Genomic DNA, 16918 nt, shown 5'->3' with positions numbered 1-16918 from the left:
AGGGCTCATCCCATGTTGCTTATGGAGATAAGTGAATTATTTTAAAATAAATTAGTATATATATTTGCAGTAGTGTCATATTATCATAGTTCTTGTTAATGCTTTGTTTATTTTAAAAATTAAGTTTATTAAAACTTAAAAACTATATGCATCTCTTTCTCTGTTTTAGAAATAGAAACAGGAGACTGTTTCTGATTTGATTACATTTAAGTTTTCCCACTGTTTTCTTTGATATTGGTTACCTCAAATATTGGTTCTAGTGTATTTGACAAATAATTTATAAGCATTAAAAGAAAATTGAATACATATAAAGTTAAAGAAATATTTTTTCTCACATCTATGCAAATATTGTTGATAATATAATGTGTGAAAAGATTGGGGAAATTTTTAGAATAATATGTACTTCTTGTAGCTTCACATATTAAGATAATCATGTTCAAACTTCTAAGATTTTCTGTTTATCCAGGAATGTATATAATATTTTAAAGCATATTTTCAGTATTTCCCAAATTTATTTGTTCATATAATTCTTTTTCCATGTATCAGGATTTGCATGTAACTGTTTCCAGGAACAAAATGACTTGACTTGAAAACCTCACTAGTTATTAAGAGCAACAGCTCAAGAGCCAGAGTATCTGAGTTGTAATTTCAGCTCTTTTAGGATATTGTGTAAGCTTAGTATAATGTTGAGCTTCCCTGTGCCTCAGTCTCCTCATTCTCACAAGTAACCATGAGCATGGAATGTTAGCATATAAAAAACTTAAAATAGTGCCTAGTGAAAGGAAAACACAAAAAATGTCAGATTTTATTACTAACAAGTTGAAGAATGGTAGTTGTGAAAACAAAACATAGAATTCAATAAAAATTGAATATTAATTGAATTAGGTGGACATTCCTCTTTAAGGTCACCAACTCAGTGGACATGAGTTTGAGCAAACTCTGAAAGATGGTGAAGGACAGGGAAGCCTGGCACGCTGCCATCCATGGGGCCACAGAGTCCAACATGACTGAGTGACTGAACAACAACCTCAATGCGACTTTTATTTTTTCTACCCCAGAGGCATTTCACTGTCCCATATTTTAGTTATGTTTATAAAGAAATTATTTTGTAATGTAGCAAATAACAATGACCCCTAGATTTTATCACGAATATTATATAACATTTGGCATTATCTTCTGACAAGAAAATATTAAAACAGAATACTGAAAATTATATGCCTCAAAATGATATTTTGGAGAAGTTGATTTATCCCCTGTATGTGACTAATTTCTAACACAGTCGTGAAATCTGATTATGTTAATATATAAAACTTTGCAATCGTATTTTGCCCTCAAATTGGCCTTTTACAAAATAAAAATTATTGAGTGGCTTTTCATCTTTAAGAGTTGATTGATCTAATTTTAAATGGTATTAAAGAGCAAGAAAGCTACTTTCTTAATTAGTTTTGTTATGGTGACATTGTAGTAAAATGAGATGTTTCCCATGTGACAAATTATGGCATTTGAGAGCAGTATTCTATTTGAACTATAGCAAAGCTAATTGTTCTGAGCAGACAACAAACCCATGGCCCAGATCTTGACAGTATGCCTCTCAACCTAAATGCAAATGTATCTTAAGAACATTAATGTGAATGTGTGTGTTTGTGTATATGCATGCACTTAATTTGGTAAAAAAATAAAGTAGCATAATGTTTGTTTTTCTTCCTTAGGTGTCCATCTGCAGTTTGTAAATTTTTCTACAGAAACCATACATGATTATTTGGAAGTAAGAAGTGGATCCTCAGAAACTAGTACTGTTATTGGGCGACTTAGTGGTCCTCAAATACCATCTTCCCTGTTTAGCACAACCCATGAAACCAGCTTGTATTTTCACAGTGACTATTCACAAAACAAACAAGGGTTTCACATTGTATACCAAGGTGAGTGGAATAATACAAAATGAGAAATTATTTAGCCTATAGACAGCTATTAGCAATCTAACTCTTAAGTATTTTTATGTTGTGTTTTAGAAAGAAAAAAGGAGCCCTACCAAGGCAAGCTTCAGTTAGGCAGAGTTTTAAATAATGCAATTTTCAGGCAACCAAATGTGGGAAAATTATGTCTTTTTGACGCCTTACAAATTCTAACCATGAAAAAAGTATTTAATTCATTTTAATACACAATCAAATAAAACAAATCAAGGCCAGGCAGTCAGACAGGACATGGGGAAATGTAAGATTGAGTCTTTGCTTTCATATCAAAATGAGTATATTGAAAAGATATTTTGTGGTGCTCCTCTACTATATGTAAAGTTATTCTCTTACTTTATAATGAAAGAATAACATAACATTCATTGATATCACTCTACTGCTTTGAGAATATGAAATAAATAAATACTTTGTCAATCATATTATATTAGGCCTATTTCCAATATAAGTCTGCTGCATGACCTTGAGCATGAATTTCATCCCTTTAGAATATAAAGCTTAGACTCTGGAAGACCTAGGCTTAAATGTAGATTCTCTATGTTCAGTCCTAAATGATATAGGGCATGAGTTCATTTTTTCATTTTCATGATAGAGTTAATAAGAGTACCTCTCAGATAAGTTGTTTTGAACTTTGTGATGAAATGATTATAAAATATTTACCATGTTGTATATCATTAGTAATTATTTAGTGTAGTTTTTGTTTTGGTGTTTTCTGTTTTTGCTTTTCACTGTCACTTCATATCTTAAAAGTCTGAGATTTAAACGTAAATGTTTAAGTTATAATATTTATTCAAACAATACAGTTCCAGTGATTATAATATTCAATCAAAAGTAACAAACTTTAATTACATCACTGCCTTAATTATTAAAGGATTTAATGATCATGTGATTTTTAAAAAATTTAATTCAAGTTTTTCCTGATTTCTAGTTGACTCACAAGTAGGTGATACTTTTGGACATGAGCTCCACCAGAGCAGAGATCTTTGTGTTGTTCATTGATGTGTCTCAAGTAACTACAAGAGTAAGAGCACAATAAATATTTGCTGAATAGAAGTATATACCTAAAAAGAAATTTAAGAGTAGTTAGATTTTGACTGTGTGGATCACATAAACTGTGGAAAATTCTGAAAGAGATGAGAATACCAGGGCACCTGACCTGCCCCTTGAGAAACCTGTATGCAGGTCAGGAAGCAACAGTTAGAACTGGACATAGAACAACAGACTGGTTCCAAATAGGAAAAGGAGTATGTCAAGGCAGTATACTGTCACCCTGCTTATTTAACTTATATGCAGAGTACATCATGAGAAATGCTGGGCTGGATGAAGCACAAGCTGGAATCAAGATTGCCACAAGAAATATCAATAACCTCAGATATGCAGATGACACCACCTTATGGCAGAAAGTGAAGAGGAACTAAAGAGCCTCTTGATGAAAGTGAAAGAGGAGAGTGAAAAAGTTGGCTTAAAGCTCAGTGTTCAGAAAACTAAGATCATGGCATCTGGTCCCATCACTTCATGGGAAATAGATGGGGAAACAGTGTCAGACTTATTTAGGGGGGCTCCCAAATCACTGCAGATGGTGACTGCTACCATAAATTAAAAGGCATATTCCTTGGAAGGAAAGTTGTGCCCAACCTAGATAGCATATTAAAAAGCAGAGACATTGCTTTACCAACAAGGGTCTGTCTAGTCAAGGCAATGGTTTTTCCAGTAGTCATGTATGGATGTGAGAGTTGGACTGTAAAGAAAGCTGAGTGCTGAAGAATTGATACTTTTGAACTGTGGTGTTGGAGAAGACTCTTGAGAGTCCCTTGGACTGCAAGGATATCCAACCAGTCCATCCTAAAGGAGATCAGTCTTGAGTGTTCATTGGAAGGATTGGTGCTGAAGCTGAAACTCCAATAGTTTGGCCACCTGATATGAAGAGCTGACTCATTTGAAAAGACCTTGATACTGGGAAAAGTTGAGGACAGGAGGAAAAGGGGATGACAGAGATTAAGATGGTTGGATGGCATCATTGACTTAATGGACATGAGTTTGCGTGAACTCAGGGAGTTGGTGATGGACAGGGAGGCCTAGCATGCTGCAGTCTATGGGGTCGCAAATAGTCAGATACGACTGAGTGACTGAACTGAACTGAAAATAGACATTGTAACATTCAACTGCACATGGATCTCAGTGATTACAGTTTAGCTTAGGCTTGCAAACATAATTTAATAGTACCACATATCATCCTGTATATAAAAGAGAAAATCATAACTGTCACATTTCTGTACAAAATGTACGGTATTCCTGAGGAAATTAATTTCAGAAACTTCTGGGAAACTGATTGAGTTTCTTCTTTGCATCTAAAAGGCTCAGAAGTATATTTGTGGTTCTTCTCTAACAAGTGTATGGGGTCTTATGCTAAACACTTTGCTATTCACCTTAAACCTGACTTCATCTTCTTGCCATGCACTCATTTTCCTTTGGTCTTTCAAAGCCAAATTCTTGTTTGAATGTGAAAAATCTAAAATCTGAACATTTTTTACTGCATTTTTCAGTCAATATGTCCTTGAAAAAATATTTATTTGCATAATAAAATAAAAATATATAGCATTTGTTACTTTTATTTATATAATATTAATATTATTGACATGAGCCATCATGTATAGCAATGATCACTAGATATTATTTGTTAATTATGTTGAATTTAAAAACTATCTCTTCTTTTACTGAGTTTATATTTTTGAGCTAATAACATTTTTTTAAAAGTTAATACAGATTCACAGAATCTGTTATTTTTACATAAGTTTGTGATGCAAATTTAAAAACATTCTGAATATTGGAAGAATGAATTGTATATAATTACTGATAAGGATACTCTTCTACTAAAGGACTTGTTCCACATTAATGCTATTACTGGCAACATTTAGGATTTAGGTCCTGTATTATATATGATATTAGGATGAGAACTTTCTCCTGATCATTTAAAATGTATTTCCTATATATCCTCATTAAACTAAAAAGCATAGAAAGGTGAAATATGTAAATTATCACAGGATTATTCAGGTGTCAATGAGTTTTATTCTATTCAAGATTATCCAGCCAACTAAACTTATCATAGACAACATTTCACAAAACATCTGGAAAAGGTCATTCCAATCCCAAAGAAAGAAAATGCCGAAGAATGCTCAAACTACCGCACAATTGCACTCATCTCACATGATAGTATAGTAATGCTCAAAATTCTCCAAGCCAGGCTTCAGTAATTCGTGAACCGTGAACTTCCAGATGTTCAAGCTGGTTTTAGAAAAGGCAGAGGAACCAGAGATCAAATTGCCAACATTAGCTGGATCATGGAAAAAGCAAAAAAGTTCCAGAAAAACATCTATTTCTGCTTTATTAATTATGCCAAAGCCTTTGACTGTGTGGATCACAATATACTGTGGAAAATTCTGAAAGAGATGGGAATAGCAGACCACCTGACCTGCCTCTTGAGAAACCTGTATGCAGGTCAGGAAGCAACAGTTAGAACTGGACATGGAACAACAAACTGGTTCCAAATAGGAAAAAGAGTTCGTCAAAGCTGTATATTGTCACCCAGCTTATTTAACTTACATGCAGAGTATGTGATGAGAAATGCTGGGCTGGATGAAGCACAAGCTGGAATCAAGATTGCTGGGAGAAATATCAATAACCTCAGATATGCAGATGATACCACCCTTATGGCAGAAAGTGAAGAAGAATGAAAAAGCCTCTTGATGAAAGTGAAAGAGGAGAGTGAAAAAGTTGGCTTAAAGCTCAACATTCAGAACACTAAGATCATGGCATCTGGTCCCATCAATTCATGGCAAATAGAAGGGGAAACAATGGAAACAGTGACAGACTTTATTTTTCTGGGCTCCAAAATTACTGCAGATGGTGGCTCCAGCCATGGAATTAAAAGACGCTTACTCCTTGGAAGGAAAGTTATGACCAACATAGCCAACATATTAAAAAGCAGACACATTACTTGTCAACAAAGGTCTGTCTAGTCAAGGCTATGGTTTTTCCAGTAATCATGTATGGATGTGAGAGTTGAACTATAACGAAAGCTGAGCACTGAAGAATGGATGCTTTTGAACTGTGGTGTTGGAGAAGACTCTTGAGAGTCCCTTGGACTGCAAGGAGATCCAACCAGTCCATCCTAAAGGTGATCAGTCCTGGGTGTTCATTGGAAGGACTGATGTTGAAGCTGAAACTCCAATACTTCAGGCACCTGATGCGAAGAGCTGACTCATTTGAAAAGACACTGATTTTCAGAAAAATTGAGAGGAGGAGGAGAAGGGGACCACAGAGAATGAGATGATTGGATGGCATCACCGACTCAATTGACATGGGTTTGAGTGAACTCTGGGAGTTGGTGATGGACAGGGAGGCTTGGTGTGCTGTGGTTCATGGGTTTGCAAGGAGTCGGACATGACTGAGTGACTGAACTGGAACTGGAACAAAACATCTACGTCAAATCACTCTACTGTACACCTTAAATTCATGCAGTGATGTATATAAATTATATTTTAATAAAACTGAGAAAAATTACCTTTAAATGTGATTGAAAATTGAAAGCATTTATTTAATAGAATAATATATCCTAACTGCTGCTGCTGCTGCTAAGTCGCATCAGTCGTGTCTGACTCTGTGTGACCCCAGAGACGTCAGCCCACCAGGCTCCCCTGTCCCTGGGATTCTCCAGGCAAGAACACCTGGAGTGGGTTGCCATTTCCTTCTCCAATGCATGAAAGTGAAAAGTGAAAGTGAAGTCGCTCAGTCGTGTCCGACTCTTAGCAACCCCATGGACTGCAGCCTACAGGCTCCTCCGTCCATGGGATTTGCCAGGCAAGAGTACTGGAGTGGGGTGCCATTGCCTTGATATACATTTACCCTAAACTGAAATGACTTTTTGGATTTGATATATTTTGCTTATGGAATATTAATTCAAATGAAAATGACAATTAAACACTTAATATCCTTAAAGGACTGTTGACTAATTCTAAAAACTTTACAGTATTAAAATTTAAAATATAGAGTGATATGTTAGTTAACAACTTAGGGACCTCCGGATCAGATCAGTCGATCAGTCGTGTCCCACTCTTTGCTACCCCATGAATCGCAGCATGCCAGGCCTCCCTGTCCATCACCAACTCCAGAAGTTCACTGAGACTCACGTCCATTGAGTCAGTGATGCCATCCAGCCATCTCATCCTCTGTCATCCCCTTCTCCTCCTGCCCCCAATCCCTCCCAGCATCAGAGTCTTTTCCAGTGAGTCAACCCTTCGCATGAGGTGGCCAAAGTACTGGAGTTTCAGCTTTAGCATCATTCCTTCCAAAGAAATCCCAGGGCTGATCTCCTTCAGAATGGACTGGTTGGATCTCCTTGCAGTCCAAGGGACTCTCAAGAGTCTTCTCCAACACCACAGTTCAAAAGCATCAGTTCTTCGGTGCTCAGCCTTCTTCACAGTCCAACTCTCACATCCATACATGACCACAGGAAAAACCATAGCCTTGACTAGACGGACCTTTGTTGGCAAAGTAATGTCTCTGCTTTTGAATATGCTATCTAGGTTGGTCATAACTTTCCTTCCAAGGAGTAAGCGTCTTTTAATTTCATGGCTGCAGTCACCATCTATAGTGATTTTGGAGCCCAGAAAAATACAGTCTGACACTGTTCCCACTGTTTCCCCATCTATTTCCCATGAAGTGATGGGACCGGATGCCATGATCTTCGTTTTCTGAATGTTGAGCTTTAAGCCAACTTTTACACTCTCCACTTTCACTTTCATCAAGAGGCTTTTGAGTTCCTCTTCACTTTCTGCCATAAGGGTGGTATCATCTGCATATCTGAGGTTATTGATACTTCTCCCAGCAATCTTGATTCCAGCTTGTGTTTCTTCCAGTCCAGAGTTTCTCATGATGTACTCTGCATATAAGTTAAATAAACAGGGTGACAATATACAGCCTTGACATACTCCTTTTCCTATTTGGAACCAGTCTATTGTTCCATGTCCAGTTCTAACTGTTGCTTCCTGACCTGCATACAAATTTCTCAAGAGGCAGGTCAGGTGGTCTGGTATTCCCATCTCTTTCAGAATTTTCCACAGTATATTGTGATCCACACAGTCAAATGCTTTGGCATAGGCAATAAAGCAGAAATAGATGCTTTTCTTGAACTTTTTTGCTTTTTCCATGATCCAGCAGATGTTGGCAATTTGATCTCTGGTTCCTCTGCCTTTTCTAAAACCAGCCTGAACATCAGGAATTTCACGGTTCACATATTGCTGAAGCCTGGCTTGGAGAATTTTGAGCATTACTTTACTAGCGTGTGAGATGAGTGCTATTGTGTGGTAGTTTGAGCATTCTTTGGCATTGCCTTTCTTTGGGATTGGAATGAAAACTGACCTTTTCCAGTCCTGTGACCACTGCTGAGTTTTCCAAATTTGCTGGCATATTGAGTGCAGCACTTACACAGCATCATCTTTCAGGATTTGGAATAGCTCAACTGGAATGCCATCACCTCCACCAACTTTGTTCGTAGTGATGCTTTCTAAGGCCCACTTGATTTCACATTCCAGGCTGTCTGGCTCTAGGTGATGATCACACCATCGTGATTATCTGGGTCGTGAATATCTTTTTTGTACAGTTCTTCTGTGTATTCTTGCCATCTCTTCTTCATATCTTCTGCTTCTATTAGGTCCATACCATTTCTGTCCTTATCGAGCCCATCTTTGCATGAAATGTTTCTTTGGTATCTCTGGTTTTCTTGAAGAGATCCCTAGTCTTTCCCATTCTGTTGTTTTCCTCTATTTCTTTGCATTGATCGCTGAAGAAGGCTTTCTTATCTCTTTTTGCTATTCTTTGGAACTCTGCATTCAGATGTTTATATCTTTCCTTTTCTGCTTTGCTTTTCGCTTCTGTTCTTTTCACAGCTATTGTAAGGCCTCCCCTTATTCAACCTTAAATGTAAATTTCTGATTTGGGAAATTTAGAATTTAATATGCTCAATGTTAATGTTCTCAATTTTGTGGTTACATAGGAGTGTCCTTTTCTTTGTGAGATAGAAGTGATATGTCAAGTTATTCTCTACTAATTTGAAAAGAAGAAAGTGTGTTCACACACATATATACACACACACACAGATGTAGATGGGGACAGGGTTAGGAAAAGAAAGAGAGAATGATGAATATGTATCAGAGTTAACCACTGGGAAACCTTGTTGATGGCATAGTTCTTTCTATTGCAACCTCTGTGTAACTTTGGAATTACTGAAAAATAAAAAAAGGTTTTTAAAAAGGAATTTAAATAGTCAGTAGAAAAATAATCTCTGCTGGTAATTTAAATTTTACTAATTATATATGGTTTTGAATTTCTTAAAAATAAAGTCTGAAATATTAATAATATATGAGTATATATACTGTTTGTAGGTTCAAAATTTTTTCAGCAGTGTTTATTAAGCACCTAATATGTAAAAGGGAGTAAGCAAAGCTTTTAGGATACGGTGATAAAAGCATGTAGAACAACATTAGTATGAACAAATAAAATAGTTGTGCTTCAATGATGACTGAATTACAAAATTTGTGTTAGAAGGAAATTATTTCCTAGTACTTTATATTGTTAAATGACTTCTTTAGAAAAACTTGATAGAGAGTGATTTATTTCTTTTAGAGGGAAAATTAGCTTAAGAATTTCAGAAAGATTCAGAATTAGGCTTACACATATATTTATTTTATTTTATATACATGTGATATAACCAGAAAGCAATTGCATTCTAGGTAAAGGGATCAGAGTATGTTTGATTAAAATTGTGGCTTTAAGGGTAATTTATATTTTCATTAAAACTTTAAACAGATTTCATCAGTGAGTGACTAAACAATGCATTTTAATAAATTATGCTAAAATTTTAATATGAAAATTACAGACATAAGAAACATACAGTCATTAACATCACTTGCTATAAACCCAAATTATTATTTCTAACCAACTGCAAGCAGCACTACCTCTATTTTGCAGATTGCAAATAGTACCCTCTTGTGGTCTTTCATAATTCAGAAGGGAACTTTTTCTTTTTTTTACGTTTTCCAGCCTATCAGTTGCAAAGCTGTCCTGATCCACGCCCATTTCGAAATGGTTTTGTGATCGGCAATGATTTTACTGTGGGTCAAACCATTTCATTTGAATGTTTCCCTGGATATACACTGATTGGAAATTCAGCCCTCACTTGCCTTCATGGAGTGAGTCGTAACTGGAATCATCCACTTCCAAGGTGTGAAGGTATGCTTCTAACTTGAAGCTATCTTTTAGGTGATATAATCTGTGTTTAATAATTCTTGTTTTGGTACTCTTTTTCTGTTTGTTTGTTTTATCTCTTCAAATGTCATGCTAAATATAGAGTCTTCCTTTCAGTTGAAGAATTATAGTTAGCAAAGACCTTAAAACTCCATAATAAAGAACTAATTTTGTAATTCTTGAGTCAAGAGTCCTAACCTTCTCTATTGGATGCTGAAGTAAAGTTGGTTAACGCTTTAGAGCTTCTCCTATGCGATGTCTATGTGATTGCATGTGTGTTTGTTTAGTAATCATTCTTTTATAAAACAGTAGCCCAGATACTGTTACTGAATTTGGGCTCATTTCTTCTAAAATAAATAAATAAAAATGCCTCGATCCTCTTATAAGTCCTTATATTTATATATGATATACATGATATATTTATATATGATATATTTATACATGATATAAGTCCTTATATTTATACATGATATACTGTTCAACTTTTGAACAGTATATATATATATATATATATATGGATAAAGTATTTGAAAAAAGCAAATACAATGTAATTTACTAATCTAGTGATAGTGAAAAACAATGTAGAATACCTCATGCTGAAAAATAAACAAACATTCACTCTGTTTGGTTCATGGTTTCCAGCTTTATTTTATATACCTTAACTGAGGTGGAAACATAACACAGATGTCTTTTATACTGTCTAAGAGGTATGAAATGTTTGCAAATTTTGTAATCAATTTACTATGATTCTACTTAAACATATTGTATCTTTTCTGTAGCTCTTTGTGGAGGGAATATAACTGCAATGAATGGAACCATTTACTCTCCTGGGTATCCAGATGAATATCCAAACTTTCAAGACTGTTTTTGGCTCGTAAAAGTACCCCCTGGGAATGGAATCTACATCAACTTTACTGTCCTACAAACAGAACCAATCTATGATTTCATCACTGTATGGTAAGCCAAGACCTCTGTTACTGATTGATTCAACTGTGTATAACAGTGAAATAGGATAGGAGTAAAAATATATCACGGTCCTCTATACAGATTGCCATGTGATGCTTGAACTGGTGTGAATAACTGAAGGTGGCTGTGTTTTGCAGAATAAGACAAATAAAAAAGATTCAGTTTGTTTGCCATGAAGTAGCTAAACGCATAGAACAAAAACTTTATGGGTGAAGATTAAATTTGTTATTAAAATAATGTGCAAAACCTGGGAATTAAATCAGAGTAAGTTTATGGTAAGAAAGTTCTGTATTTCAAAACTAGTGAAATTTAAAAGGCTGTATTCCAATAAGTTGCTTAATATAGCTACTGAATTTCTATCATAATAATTCATCATATTATTTTGTATTATTATCCTGTTAATTGAAATATCTCTAAACTATAAAGAAAACATAAGAATTAATTTTTTAGTTTGTTAATTGAATTACTGTATGACCTCTAAAATTCTTTCTAAATTTGACAGTCTATGATTCTCAAGATTATTTTGAAGAAAATAAAAGGAGGGAAAACCTCCAGCATTTGGGAGGATCTGGGTGGTGACCAGGAAGCCAAGGCAATTTAATTAATTACAGCTAATATGGGTGCAACCCACTCCAGTACTATGCCTAGAAAATCCCATGGACGGAGGAGCCTGGTGTCCATGGGGTCGCAAAGAGTCGGACACGACTGAGCGACTTCACTCAATATGGGTGCATTTCATTTAGGTGAAAATGTGATCTATTTCTCACTTTACATTTTTAAATATTTTATCATCCAAATAAACATACACCAATATGATTTGGCATGTGCTGATTATTTCATCTACTGCATCTTTGTATCATATGTAATACTTTGTGTGAAACTTTCCCAAAACATCAATCTCACTCTCCTGCCCCCTCCCTGCCCTGTCTCTCCCCTGTAGGGATGGACCAGACCAAAACTCACCACAGATTGGACAGTTCAGTGGCAATACTGCTTTGGAATCAGTCTACAGCACTTCCAATCAGATTCTAATCAAATTCCACAGTGATTTCACAACAAGTGGCTTTTTTGTGCTCAGTTATCATGGTAGGTTTCATCTAGGAATTTCTGTTTGATTTGGCAATGTTTGAAATTGTCATGGAAAAATTGAGTATAATATATATTTAGCCAGTGATTGAAAAGGTATTAAAATTAGTTTTTTTTTTTTATCACTTCAAATACTTTTACTTGCAAACAATGACCTCTTCTAAGTGTTTAGGGACATTAAAATGTGAGCAAATGGAAATAAAAAATAAATCAGTCAGTAATTATCCCAGTAGAAAATAATCATTTCTTGCAAAGAAATCCATAAAAGAGAACCAGCTGTTCATATTTTATTACATGTAATTTTAAAACATCAATAGATTTTTTTTCAATATAAAATGTTTAATCTATTCAGCATGCTGTGAGTCTTTCTAAAATTATCATCCAATAACTTTATGCTTTAGATCATTATCACTCATTCATTTATACTCTCTTGTTTCACAACTGTATCTGTTCTAGAATCTTATAGTTTTAAATGACTATTCCAGATCATTAACTTCATAGCTTTTATTCCTGCAACATAATTTATGAAGAATTGCAATTTCAGTTCTTTGTATAGAATTATTATGGGTTCTGTCTTCATAATATTCACTTTCTTAAAAGAGCATTCAGATGGTTTCAGAGGTTTTTAAATTTATTTTTATGTTAAATTCTGTTACATTATATATATGAAAATATTTACTTTTATATTTAGTGAAATATGAAACCATAGTGACTAGATTCTTTCATCTATTATGACCGTAGTTTCATAAATTCATTCTGTTTCATATGACTTTGTCAGACCAGTTCCATGATCATTTCACAAGATCGAGATGCTACTAAATTAAATTTGCAAAAATTATATTAGCATTTCCAAGGTGAACATGTACCTTGTATATTACATTAACAAATAGCTTAATGTTTTCTTCTGTTTTTAACACAAAGTAAGAAAATCTTTAGAGTCAAAGATTATATTATGTGAAAAATATGATGTCAAAAATGGTTATGAACAAAAACACTTAAAGTACATTCGGTACAGAAATATTTAGAAACAGACCAGAAAATATTTTATTTCCTTAACCTCAGCACTTATCAATCAGTAGATAATGCCCAATTTGTGCTTCTGTAGTGGCCAGAGCTGCATGTATACTCCAGCGTAGCAAATTAGAAAACAGGGAGATCAGTTAGAAAACTATGAATTAGGCTGTTTACTTTTTTAGTAACTCATTAGCCTTTTTCAGTAACTCATTAGCCTTTTTCAGTAAATTGTTCATTGGTGCTAGCAGTATGTAGGTACAGTCTAAAGCAGCAACAATAGCGTTAATACTTTGAAAGATAATCGTAGTTTGAGAACCAAAAGCTAAATGATTTCTAAGTTCAAAAGATGAATTCATTGCTGAAATGTATTCTGCACATTTTCTGTCTTTATGATTCCCTACATAAATATTTATTAGTCTGCATCTTGCCTGAACAAGTGAATAAAGAAAGGACAGTTCATTCAGTTCTACTCAGTGGCTCAGTCATGTTCAACTCTTAGCGACCCCTGGACTGCAGCATGCCTGGATACCTCATCCATCACCAACTCACAGAGTTTGCTCAGTCATGTCCATCAAGTTGGTGATGCCTTCCAATTGTCTCATCCTGTTGTCCTCTTCTCCTCCTGCCTTCAATCTTTCCCAGCATCAGGGACTTTTCTAATGAGTCAGCTCTCGGCATCATGTGACCAAAGTGTTGGGGCGTCACTTTCAGCATCAGTCCTTCCAACAAATATTCAGGACTGATTTCCCTTAGGATTGACTGATTTGATCTCCTTGCCATCCAAGGGGCCCTCAAGAGTCTTGTCCAACACCACAGTTCAAAAGTATCAATTATATAGCACTCAGCTTTCTTTATAGTCCAACTCTCACAGCCATACATAACTACTGGAAAAACCATAGCTTTGAATATATGGACCTTTGTCAGCAAATAAAGCCTCTGCTTCTTAATATGCTGTCTAGGTTTCTCATAGCTTTTCTTGCAAGGAACAGGCATTGTATAATTTCTTGGCTGCAGTCATCATCTGGAGTGATTTTGGAGCCCAAGAAAATAAAGTTTGTCACTGTTTCCATTGTTTCCCCCTCTATTGTGCCATGAAGTGATGGGATCAGAAAGTGCTGCACTCATTAGGCCAGCAAATTTGGAAAACTCAGCAGTCCCCACAGGACTGGAAAAGGTCAGTTTTCATTCCAATCACGAAGAAAGGCAGTGCAAAGACATTTCAAACTACCACACAATTGCACTCATCTCTAGCAAATAATGCTGAAAATTCTCCAAGCAAGGCTTCAAAAGTATGTGAACCAAGAACTTCCAGATGTTCAAGCTGGATTTAGAAAAAGAAGAGGACCAAAGATGAAATTACCAACATCTGTTGGATCATAGAAAAAGCAGGAGAATTCCAGAAAAACATCTGCTTCATTGACTACTCCAAAGCTTTTGATTGTGTGGATCAGAGCAAACTGTGCAAAATGCTTAAACAGACTATACCAGACCATCTTACCTACCTCCTGGGAAATCTGTATGCAGGTCAAGAACCAACAGTTAGAACAGGACATGGAACAACAGACTGGTTCCAAATAGGGAAAGGAGTATGTCAAGGCTGTACTTTGTCACCCTGTTTATTTCACTTATATGGATAACACATCATGCAAAATGCCAGGCTGGGTGAAGCACAAACTGGAATCAAGATTGCTGGGAGAAATATCAATAACCTCAGATATGCAGATAACACCACCCTTATGGCATAAAGTGAAGAGGAACTAAACAGCCTCTTGATGAAAGTGAAAGAAGACAGTGAAAAAAGCTGGCCTAAAACTCAACATTCAAAAAAATGAAGATCATGGCATCCAGTTGTATCACTTCATGGCAAATAGATGGGGAAACAATGGAGAAAGTGACAGACTTTATTTTCTTGGGTTCCAAAATCACTGCAGATGGTGACTGCAGCCATGATTAAAAGATGCTTGCTCCATGGAAGAAAAGCTATGACCAAACTAGGCAACATATAAAGAAGCAGAGACATTACTTTGCTGACAAAAGTCCATGTAGGCAAAGCTATGGTTTTTCCAGTAGTCATGTATGGATGTGAGAGTTGGACCATAAAGAAAGCTGTGCGCTAAAGAATTGATGCTTTTGAACTATGGTGTTGGAGAAGACTCTTGAGAGCCCCTTGGACTGCAAGGACATCCAACCAGTCCATCCTAAAGGAAATCAGTCCTGAATATCTACTGTAAAGACTGATGCTGAAGCTGACACTCCAGTACTTTGACCACCGATGCAAAGAGTTGACTCATTAGAAAAGACCCTGATGCTGGGAAAGGATGAAGGCAGGAGGAGAAGGGGACGACAGAGGATAAGATGGTTGGATGGCATCACTGACTCAGTGGACTTGAGTTTGAGCATGCTCCAGGAGTTGGTGATGTACAGGGGATCATGGTGTGCTGCCATCCATGGGGTCACAAAGACCCAACTGAGTGACTGAACTGAACTGAACTGATGGGACCAGATGCCATGATCTTTGTTTTTTGAATGTTGAGTTTTAAGCCACTTTTTCACTCTGTTCTTTCAGCTTTATCAAGAGGCTTTTTAGTATCTCATTGCTTTCTCCCATAAGGGTGGTGTCATCTGCATATATCAGAGAAGACAACAGCACCCCACTCCAGTACTCTTGCCTGGAAAATCCCATGGACAGAGGAGCCTGATAGGCTGCAGTCCACGGGGGCGCTAAGAGACAGACACGACTGAGCAACTTCACTTTCACTTTTCACTTTCATGCATTGGAGAAGGAAATGGCAACCCACTCCAGTGTTCTTGCCTGGAGAGTCCCAGGGACGGGGGAGCCTGGTGGGCTGCTGTCTATGGGGTCGCACAGAGTCGGACACAACTGACGCGACTTAGCAGCAGCAGCAGGAGTATCTACATAAATGAAGTTATTGGTATTTCTCTCGGCAATCTTGTTTCCAGTTTGTGCTTCATCCAGCCCAGTATTCACATGATGCACTCCGCATGAAGTGAAGTGAATTGAAAGTAGCTCAGTCATGTTCCACTCTATGGGAACCCATGGATTGTACAGTCCATGGAATTCTCCAGGCCAGAATACTGGAGTGGGTAGCCTTTCTCTTCTCCAGGGGATCTTCCCAACCCAGGGATCAAGTCAAGGTCTCTCCCGCATTGCAGGTGGATTCTTTACCAACTGAGCCACAAGAGAAGCCTGGAATACTGGAGTAGGTAGTCTATCCCTTCTCCACTCTATCTTCCCAACCCATATATCGAATCGAAGTATTCTGCATTGCCAGAAGATTCTTTACCAACTATCGGAAATAAGTTAAATAAGCAGGGTGACAGTATTTAGCCTTGATGTACTCCTTTCCCAGTTTGGAACCAGTCCATTGTTCCATGTGCAGTTCTAACTGTTACTTCTTGACCTGCATACAGGTTTCTCAGTAGGCAGGTAAGGTGGTCTAGTATTTCCATCTCTTTAATAATTTTTCTAATTTTTTGTTATCCACACAGTCAAAGGCTTTGGCATAGTTGATGAAGCAGAAATAGATGTTTTTCTGGAACTCTTGCTTTTTCTATCATCCAGC

At 36.4% G+C, this 16918-nt stretch overlaps 1 protein-coding gene across 3 annotated transcripts in view; it reads left to right on the top strand.

The window, feature by feature from the left end:
• CSMD3 (CUB and Sushi multiple domains 3) overlaps nt 1-16918 on the top strand; it is a 1469470-nt gene that overhangs the window by 1321412 nt on the left and 131140 nt on the right. For all 3 annotated transcript variants that reach the window (XM_070382828.1, XM_005887888.2, XM_005887887.2), the window contains 4 exons: nt 1710-1919; nt 10065-10253; nt 11048-11225; nt 12175-12320. In XM_070382828.1, the coding sequence (XP_070238929.1) occupies nt 1710-1919; nt 10065-10253; nt 11048-11225; nt 12175-12320 (723 nt within the window). The remainder of the gene's footprint in view (nt 1-1709; nt 1920-10064; nt 10254-11047; nt 11226-12174; nt 12321-16918) is intronic.

Source organism: Bos mutus, chromosome 14 (genome assembly GCF_027580195.1).
Source record: "Bos mutus isolate GX-2022 chromosome 14, NWIPB_WYAK_1.1, whole genome shotgun sequence".
NCBI classification, from domain to species: domain Eukaryota; kingdom Metazoa; phylum Chordata; class Mammalia; order Artiodactyla; family Bovidae; genus Bos; species Bos mutus.
This window is presented reverse-complemented; position numbering and strand designations above follow the sequence as displayed.